The sequence below is a fragment of the Alosa alosa genome, chromosome 4 (genome assembly GCF_017589495.1).
Source record: "Alosa alosa isolate M-15738 ecotype Scorff River chromosome 4, AALO_Geno_1.1, whole genome shotgun sequence".
NCBI classification, from domain to species: domain Eukaryota; kingdom Metazoa; phylum Chordata; class Actinopteri; order Clupeiformes; family Clupeidae; genus Alosa; species Alosa alosa.
Genome location: NC_063192.1, coordinates 3743427 through 3753426, shown reverse-complemented (window position 1 = coordinate 3753426; position 10000 = coordinate 3743427). Strand labels below are relative to the sequence as shown.

Sequence of the window (10000 nt, the reverse complement as noted above, 5' to 3'; positions counted from 1 at the left end):
GGTGTTCATATCAGTGATGAGCTCAGTGATTGGTGTTTATATCAGCGATGAGCTCAGTGATTGGTGTTTATATTGTGATGAGCTCAGTGATTGGTGCTCATATTGATGAGCTCAGTGATTGGTGTTTATATTGTGATGAGCTCAGTGATTGGAGTTTATATCAGCGATGAGCTCAGTGATTGGTGTTTATATTGTGATGAGCTCAGTGATTGGAGTTTATATCAGCGATGAGCTCAGTGATTGGTGTTTATATTGTGATGAGCTCAGTGATTGGTGTTTAAATTGTGATGAGCTCAGTCATTGGAGTTTGTTGAGTAAAGCTTCCTGCACGTGGGAGAATGGCCTACCGGATTCTGGAGGAGTCCCACTGCTCGTGGACCACGATCTTAGCGGGGGCTATGGCGATGGAACCGGCCTCGTCCTCCTTCAGGTTGTGCTTGCCCAGGAACACACGGTAGGTGCGGCTTCTGCTTGGCCGCAACACACACACACACACACACACGCACACACGCATGCACACACACACACGCACGCACACACACACACACACACACACACACACACACACACACGGAGACATTTGTGCACGTTTTAGAGAATAGTGTATATACAATGAATACAAGAGTGTCCATTAAACCCAACCCAAGGGCCTGGGGAACTGGACACAAATCTGATGAAAAGTTTATATGCAAACTATGCGTGTGAATGTCGAGATATGTGGATATATGACTGATATGTGTTTGTGTATGGGTATTTGTTTGTGTAAGCGATGTAAGTGTGAAGTGTGTCTGTATTATCATGAAGTGAGTATTTTGTGTGTGAGTGTGAGTGTGAGGTGTGTGTGTGTGTGTGTGTGTGTGTGTACCCGATGCAGTGAGCGGCGGTCAGAACCCAGGAGTCAGAGATCAGAGTGCCTCCACAGGTGTGGTAGTAGTTGCTACCGCTGAGGTACTGCAGAGAAACCTGTAGGGGGCGACAAAATCACCTCCAGTCATCATAAACACTTAATAGAAGCAATGCGTGTGTGTGTGTGTGTGTTTGTACATGCACAGGCTGAGGAGACAGGAGACTGCTGTGTGTGTGTGTGTGTGTGTATGTGTGTGTGTGTGTGTTCCTCTACCTGCCAGGGCCAGCTGTTGGGTCTGACATCATCTCCTCCCACCACTCTGGAGACCACAGGTTGGAAGGTGGGGTTCCCACAACCGTAGGCTACACGCACAAACACACACACACACACACACAAATACAATACAGAGAAATGTCAATCTGTGCAACCACCAAAGTTAAACTGTAGCAGAACTATATTACAGTCAGTGGACGACATAACAAGTGGCAGGTGATTCACATCTTTCCAGGAAATGAGTCTCTGAAGCCGCCACAGTAGCCGATATGACCCAGACTTTACACTCCCCCATCAAGTCAAGTCAAGTCAAGTTTATTTTTATTATTATTTGAATGACCTTCATACACAGAGGTCATTCAATGTGCTTTACATAAACAAAACCAAACAATAATAACAAATAAAAGCATAGAAGGGCAATATAGTCAAAGAATAGTTAAAAGGTAAAGATCATAATAAAAAAGAAAAACATAAAACACAAGGTAAAATCATTTAAAAATAAAGACTAATTAGTAAGCAAAAACAAAGGCAAAAAGTAGTAAAAAAAGTAATAAAAGACAAAGTAGAATAATTATCAAGGCAGATTCAGAATTTGTAACTTCGGCACAGTTAGCAGAAAGCATCTGAGAACAGTTTGGTCTTAAGTCTAGATTTAAAACTGGCTACAGTTGGGGCCTTTTAATGTCATCCCAAAGTTGGTTCCATTAGTTGAGCCAAGAGCAGCTAAAAGCTGCTTCACCATGTTTAGTTCTAACTGTATGTTTTACTAGCAGGTTTTTCACCTGGGACCTGAGAGGACGAGAAGGTGTGTACTGCTGAAGGATGTCTGTAAGTATTTAGGTCCTGCTCCATTTACTGATTTATAAACAAGCAATAGTGCTTTAAAGTCAATTCTGTGACTTACTGGAAGCCAGTGCAAGGACTTAAGAATTGGAGTAATGTGGTCAGTTCTTTTAGTTTTTGTTAGAGTCCTAGCTGCTGCATTTTGTATCACCTGAAGCTGTTTAATAGTCTTTTTAGGAAGGCCTGTGAACAGTCCATTGCAGTAATCAACCCTGATGGAGATAAATGCATGAATGAGTTTTTCTAAGTCATGTTTTGACATCAGCCCTCTGAGTTTGGCAATATTTTTGAGGTGGTAAAAAGCTGATTTAGTTATCGCTTTCATGTGGCTGTTGAAATTTAGATCACTGTCAATTAATACACCAAGATTTTTAACAGTATCCTTTGCCTTAAACCCTTTTGTGTCAAGGAGAGTGGCAACCCTAAGTCTTTCCTAATTTTTACCAAATATAATTACTTCAGTTTTTTCTTTGTTCAGCTGATACACTCCCCCATCAGGACCGATATGATCCAGACTTTACACTCCCCCATCAGGACCGATATGATCCAGACTTTACACTCCCCCATCAGGGGCGATATGGGTGAAAGACCCAGACTTCACACTCTTACACTTAAACTCACATACAGCAGTGAGACACGTGGAGCTTCTACTCTGACGATTGTGTATTTAACTCTGTTTTCTGTTTTTTACTGTTGTCTATGTGCAGAAGAGGTAATTCTATAAATGCAGTGGTGTGTGTGTGTGTTAATATGAATGGAAATATGCAATATACATGTTGCTGTTATTGACCTGTTTTTGTTTTGGCTATAAACCGTACCAAATTATACAACCACAATCTGTGTGTGAATGTTAACGTCTACAGATGAAGACGGACAGATGAAGGTGTGTAGGGTGAAAGGTGAATGTGTCCACCTATCCCAGCAGAAGAGTGTGTGTGTGTGTGTGTGTATGGGTATGTGTGTGTGTGTGTGTGTGTAGGGCAAAAGGTGAGTGTGTCCACGTGCGCGAAGAATGTTTGTGTATAGTATATATACTCTTTTGATCCCGTGAGGGAAATTTGGTCTCTGCATTTATCCCAATCCCGTGAATTAGTGAAACACACACAGTGTACACACAGTGAGGTGAAGACACACTAATCCCAGTGCAGTGAGCTGCCTGCGGCAGCTCGGGGAGCAGTGAGGGGTTAGGTGCCTTGCTCAAGGGCACTTCAGCCATGCCTACTGGTGTTCGAACCGGCAACCCTCCGGTTACAAGTCCGAAGCGCTAACCAGTAGGCCACGGCTGCCCCCGTGTGGTGTGTGTGTGTGTGTGCGTGCGTGCGTGCGTGCGTGCGTGCGTGCGTGCGTGCGTGCTTGGGGCAAAAGGTGAATGTGTCCACCTATGCCAGCAGAAGAGTGCCTTACCGCCGACGACGAGCAGAGCAAAGACCAGGACCTTCATGATGGCTGTGTGGGAGCGGTCATCCTCAGGTGGCTTTAAATACCCCACCAGTGAGGGGTGAGGGACGGAGGGGAGTGGATCAAGATTGCACCGGTATGGGTGCTGGTCTGGTCACAGGTGCTTATGTAAGACGTGGCTCTGACACGTGTGTGTGTGTGTGTGTGTCTGTTTTAGGGTGCTTGTGTAAGACGTGGCTCTGACATGGCTGTGTGTGTGTGTGTGTGTGTGTGTGTGTGTGTGTGTGTGTGTGTGTGTGTGTGTGTGTGTGTGTGTGTCTGTTTTAGGGTGCTTGTGTAAGACGTGGCTCTGACATGGCTGTGTGTGTGTGTATGTTTGAGGGTGCTTGTGTAAGACGTGGCTCTAAGATGGCCGTTGCAGGCTCTATCAACTAACCTGGGAGATAAACATCCCAAAATACTTCTTTATCTTGGGAACGCACCAGCTGAATGGAAAACCTGAATGTCACCTCCTCCTCCTCATACTCTCACACACACACACAGTCAGACCAGGATGGCCTCGCACACCAAATACTGCCGATTTATTGAAGTAGACTAGTAAGAAGTAAAAGTAGTAGGTCAAATCAATAAAATGGACATCTCTCTCTCTCTCCCTTTCTTTCTCCTTTTAGATTTTTTTAACATAATTTTTATCCTACACAAAAGTTGAATTGTGTGAATCTTTCAGTGTTTTTGTAAACCAATAAAGAATGAGTTAAAATCTCAAATCTCTCTATCTCTTCCTCTCTCTCTTCCTCTCTCTTGGTCTAGCCTGTCGGTGCTCATGGAGCAGGACCACAGAATCAACAGCAGGACTGGGGCCACTTCAAAAGAATGAACCCACAGTCCACTACCAGACCAGAGCATGCGAATAACTGACCCGAGCTTTAATGGTGCTGGTGACTAATGTTTCGACGCAGAAAGCGTCTTCATCAGAATCAAAACACACATACACACACACACACCAGCAGCCATGTGCATAACACACATAAACACACACACACACACCAGCAGCTGTACCATGTGCATAACTCACACACACATACACATACACACACACACACACCAGCAGCCGTGCTATGTGCATTGGCCAACACAAATGGAGCTATTTCAGAGGAGGTTAGATGCACAGGGGCACCAACAAATGAAGGCGGTTAAAAGTTTGCATAAATAATCCGTAACACCCTGGTTACCCAGACCTCCGTCTCCAAGGATACACACCAGATCAGAATCCAATGTGCCTGACAACCAATACCTGTCTGACAGTGATTAAACTAAAAATGGTACACGCAGTCATTCTGTGATCTGCACAGTATATCAGAATGACTATAATATGCAACTACGATGTATGCAACTTAACTGACAAAATGTCTTCTTTTCAAGTTTAGTCAACGATTTAGGAAATGTTTGATGATTATGAGCTCCGAGCCTCTACTATCTTCCTGGCAGTTCTGACACACAGGGTCTTGGTATTCAGGTGCTGTACAGTATGTAGCAGAGAACCACTGGAGGCAGATAACCCTGAGGGCAGGTGAGTCAATGCAGGGGTCAGTGAACAGGCTAGGGGTCAGGTGAGGCCAGCCTGTTGTGATGGCCCAGGTGAGGATCAAGTGCGGCCATGTCTAGTCAACGGGAAAGTGACCTTGGAAAAAAGCCTGACCCTTCAGCTGGCACTGTATTTGTTTAAAAATCTAATTTTATCCCTCCTGTGTGTGTGTGTGTGTGTATTTGCATGTGTGTGTGTGCGTGTGTGTGTGTGTGTTCAACAAATGGATATAAAAGAGGGTGCAGCAGGGCTGAGGAGTTGTAGATAGAAGGATGATGAAGTTTGTGGTCCTCGCTGTTCTGGTTGCTGGAGGTAAGATCCATCTTCCAAGTTGGCACCGATAAAACAGTCAAATGTTAGCACCAACATAGCAGTCAAATGTTAGCACCAATAGAACAGTCTGATCTTAGCACTGACAGAACATTCTTATCTTAGCACTGACAGAAAAGTCAGCTTTTAGCACTAATAGAGCAGTCTGATCTTAGCACTGATGGAACAGTCTGCTCTTTGCACCAATAGAAAAGTCTGATATTAGCACTGAACAGTCTGATCTTAGCACTGATGGAACAGTCTGATCTTAGCACTGAACAGTCTGATCTTAGCACTGATGGAACAGTCTGATCTTAGCACCGATTTAACTGTCTGACCATAGCACTGATGGAACAGTCTGCTCTTTGCACCAATAGAACAGTCTGATATTAGCACTGAACAGTCTGGTCTTAGCACCGATAGAACAGTCTGATCTTAAAGGATAATTCCGGTGTGATTTTGACCTAAAGTGTGTTGAAACATGATACCGAGTGTGAACGTATGTTTCATAGCTCACCTCGGCTTGTCCCCTGCACTCAGAAATCTGGTGCTAGTTAGCCAATGCTACCAACACAGTGTTTCGTTGTGGTGCCTCGGGCATCGGCCTAGCCACTCTGCCACAGACTTGCCATCGTCTTGTAAATAAACTACCAGTGCTTTTTCAAAGTTCTCCATGTCTCGTTTTAAATGTCAAGGCCCTCGGAAGTCTACCAATGAAGTATGGAGCTACTTTGAGCCTCGTAAATGGTGTAAAACAGTGATTTATTTGCATGGCTAGGCTGATGCCCGAGGCACCACAACGAAACACTGTGTTGGTAGCATTGGCTAACTAGCGCCAGATTTCTGAGTGCAGGGGACAAGCCGAGGTGAGCTATGAGACATACGTTCACACTCGGTATCATGTTTCAACACACTTTAGGTCAATATCACACCGGAATTCTCCTTTAACACTGATAGAACAGTCTGATCTTAGCACTGATGGAACAGTCTCACTGGCATTGAGTTTAGGTGTAGATGCTAAGAACGACACTTCCACAATTGATCATATGGTTTACTCATGCCTTCTCATTATTTTTTCTCTCTCTCTCTTGTGTGTGTCTGTATGTATGATATGTGTGTGTGTGTGGTGTCTGTATGTATGATGTGTGTGTGTGTGTGTGTGTGCGTGTGTGGTGTCTGTATGTATGATGTGTGATGTGTATTAATGTGTTTGTGTGTGTGTGTGTGTGTGTGTGCGTGTGTGGTGTCTGTATGTATGATGTGTGATGTGTATTAATGTGTTTGTATGTGTGTCTGTGTGTGTGTGTGTGTGTGTGATGTGTGATGTGTATTAATGTGTTTGTGTGTGTGTGCGTGTGTGTGTGTGTGTATGTGTATGTGTGGTGTCTGTATGTATGATGTGTGATGTGTATTAATGTGTTTGTGTGTGTGCATGTGTGTGTGTGCGTGTGTGTGCGTGTGTAGCCTACGGTTGTGGGCTGCCCACATTCCCCCCTGTAGTGACGAGGGTGGTGGGAGGAGTGGATGCCAGAGCCCACAGCTGGCCCTGGCAGGTACAGGAACATCTCACACACACACACACACTCTTCATACATACAGACACAGAAACAGACACACACACACACAGTATTTTCTTTCAAATAATAAATGTCATTACGAAAATCAATCTCTCCATCCCTCTTTCACCATCTCAATCTCTCCATCTCTCCCATTATCTCTCCATCTCTTTCTCCCTCTCAGATCTCTCTGCAATACACCAGAAATGGCAACTGGTACCACACCTGTGGAGGAACCCTCATCTCTGCTGACTGGGTCCTCACTGCTGCCCACTGCATCAGGTACACACACACACACACGCACACACCACACACACAGACACACACACAGACATTTTAATACCTTTATTTGTGTTCACATTTTACAATAGATTTCATTGAACACAAACAATCTTAGATACCAGCATTGTAAACCCAGTAGCCTATGCCTCTGGTCTCAGTTCAGGGGTACAAAAAACAGCGCCTTCTCCAGATGTGGCGACTGCCAATTATCACAGAAATTGAGCAGAATTTTGCTAGAGCCTTTGCTCTTGTCTTAGAGAGACCAGCAATCTGCAACCCCCTGACTACTAGTCTGTGGACATTACCTAGGCTTCCAAATATATACACCAACAGCTTACATTTGTACCTAAGCTGTACAACAATGTCTCTGAGTGGCTGATACTTTAAAAGCTTTGTAAGGTAGGCATCCTCTAGAATAGTCAAATGCACAGCCTACTTCAAGAATGGTTACTTCTCTGCTGTCCTCATCAACAACAACAATATCTGGCTTTTTTGCAGCAACATTTGAAAACACATTTTTTCCACTATTACAGAGTTTGAACATGCAAGGTGAGACGCATACATTCTTGTAGATTTTGCATGGTGAAGCATATGGAATTATGTGTTCAACTATTAAGTCAACAATTCTGTCATGTCTGGCAATGTACATTCCCTTATACACATAGCAGCCATTCAGAACATGAGACACACACACACATACACACACACATATGTGGAGGTATTCTCATACATGCTGACTGGGTCCTCCTTACTCTGCATGGTATCAATGCAGTCTGCTGACATGGATGGTACCTCTCTTCTCCTTCTCTCCCTTCCCTTCTTTCCTATCCCTCCCTTCTTCTCCATGGGCGGATTATGAACTTTCGGGCCCCTGGGCCCAGATGTATTAAGGGCCCCCCACTTATTGTCGTATATGTGTGTGTTTGGGGGGGATTTTTTATTTGTTTGATGTGATTTCCTGTATTCTGGTGCATTTTGGGGATGGCCAATACTAAATTCAATCAGATTTATATAGCCAACATCCTGATTTGTTGATATTGAGGCAATGATTCCATGCAAAGGCTTGGGCTTCAGGGCCCCCTGACCCCTTGGGCCCCTGGGCCTGGGCCCGGTAGGCCCGTGCAGTAATCCATCCCTGTTCTTCTCTCCCTCCATCTCTCCTGTCTCTGCATCCCCTGTTCCATCCTGCAGCAGCAGCAACACCTACCGTGTGGCCCTGGGGAAACACGATCTGACAGTGACCGAGGAGGCCGCTCAGTTCATCAACGCCGGACAGATCATTGTTCACGAGAAGTGGAACCCCTTCTTCATCCGGTACACACACACACACACACACACACACACACACACACAGAGCTCAACTCAGCTCTGGGGACTTGATTCAGTCACCAAATCAAAGGACTGCCCAATGCAATACTTACAAAATGGATGAATAGGACATTTAGATTAGATTAGATTAGATTAGATTAGATCCAACTTCATTGTCATTGGGCAGAGTACAAGTACAGAGACAACGAAATACAGTTTGTATCTAACCAAAAGTGCAAAAGCAAAAGTACAATGTGATATACAAAGTATAGACAAATGGTGCCTAGACAGGACAAGAAATATAGTGCAGTGTAGCCAGTAGTATACAGTTGTTTTGCAGAAGGTGGTTTAGAGTAGTATAAATTAAATATAAATATGTGCATATGGGTATTAGCAGTTACCTTATAAGAGCAGAATAAATATGGCTATGAAATATGAATGTATGAACAACATGTACAGATATGTGCAATGTAGTGGCAGTACCATTATAGTAGTAGTAAGAACAATATAGATATATGCAGTGTATTAACAGAATATATTACAGAAAAACTGAATAAATATGGATATTTAGTATGAACCATATAGACAGATATGTACAGCTATGTGCAGTGTGGTAACAGTACCATTGTAGTGCAGAAACGTAACATTATAATAATAGTAAGAATAAGTGTATGTGCAGGATGAATAGTATGAGGAGCAGTAGAATATGGCTATGTATAAGTGTAATTACAGTATGTACATTTGTAAATAAATAGACATATGTGTGGGAGAGGGTAGTGCAGTCCCGTTGATGAGAATGGGTGTGTGTGTGCTAGCTTTAGACTTCCTAAAGTCCACAATGAGCTCTTTGGTCTTCTTGGTGTTGAGAGCCAGGTTGTTGTCAGTGCACCACGATGTTAGCTGCTGGGCCTCCTCCCTGTAGGCCGCCTCATGGTTGTTGCTGATGAGACCAATCACCGTAGTGTCATCTGCAAACTTGACAATGTTGTTAGAGCCATGTACAGGTGTGCAGTCGTAGGTGAAGAGGGAGTAGAGGAGAGGGCTCAGCACACATCCCTGTGGAATGCCGGTGTTCAGGGTGATGGTTGAGGAGGTGTGGTTATCTAACCTAACAGACTGAGGTCTGTTGGTTAGGAAGTCCAGAATCCAGTTACAGAGGAAAGTATTGATGCCCAGTTCACTGAGTTTGGGAATGATGGTGTTGAATGCTGAGCTGAAGTCAATGAACAGCATTCTTACATAGGTGTTGCTATTGTCAAGGTGGGACAGGGCAGAGGGAAGTGCCATAGAGATGGCATCCTCTGTGCTCCTGTTCTGTCGGTAGGCAAATTGGAAGGGGTCCAGTGAGGGTGGTAAGCAGGTCTTGAGGTGAACCAGGACCAGCCTCTCAAAGCACTTCATGATGATGGGGGTGAGTGCAACTGGACGGAAGTCACTAAGGCTTGTTGCAGTGGAGTGTTTTGGCACCGGCACGATGGAGGTGGTTTTAAAGCACGCGGGGACAGCTGCCTAGGCTAGTGACAGATTAAATATGTCAGTCCAAACCTCAGTCAGCCGCACTGCACAGGCCCTGAGTATGCGTCATCATGACGTGACATC

General features: G+C 44.4%; 2 protein-coding genes across 5 annotated transcripts in view; one reads left to right on the top strand and one right to left on the bottom strand.

Annotated features, from left to right (window-relative positions):
• Window positions 1-3491, bottom strand: part of LOC125293076 (chymotrypsin-like elastase family member 2A) — a 7516-nt gene extending 4025 nt beyond the window's left edge. The window contains exons 1-4 of the mRNA XM_048240720.1: window positions 3368-3491; window positions 1121-1209; window positions 866-963; window positions 348-467 (exon numbers count right to left, since the gene is read on the bottom strand). Coding sequence (XP_048096677.1) covers window positions 348-467; window positions 866-963; window positions 1121-1209; window positions 3368-3404 — 344 coding nt within the window. The 5' untranslated portion in view covers window positions 3405-3491. The remainder of the gene's footprint in view (window positions 1-347; window positions 468-865; window positions 964-1120; window positions 1210-3367) is intronic.
• Window positions 1111-10000, top strand: part of LOC125293075 (chymotrypsin-like elastase family member 2A) — an 11238-nt gene continuing 2348 nt past the window's right edge. The window contains exons 1-7 of one of the 4 annotated variants that reach the window (XM_048240716.1): window positions 1111-1187; window positions 1894-1925; window positions 4172-4293; window positions 4878-5258; window positions 6720-6808; window positions 6996-7093; window positions 8285-8407. In XM_048240716.1, the coding sequence (XP_048096673.1) occupies window positions 5219-5258; window positions 6720-6808; window positions 6996-7093; window positions 8285-8407 (350 nt within the window). In that variant the 5' untranslated portion in view covers window positions 1111-1187; window positions 1894-1925; window positions 4172-4293; window positions 4878-5218. Of the gene's footprint in view, window positions 1188-1893; window positions 1926-3433; window positions 3522-3633; window positions 4300-4399; window positions 5259-6719; window positions 6809-6995; window positions 7094-8284; window positions 8408-10000 lie in introns of those variants that run through there. The other 3 variants (XM_048240717.1, XM_048240718.1, XM_048240719.1) reach the window with 3 other exon arrangements.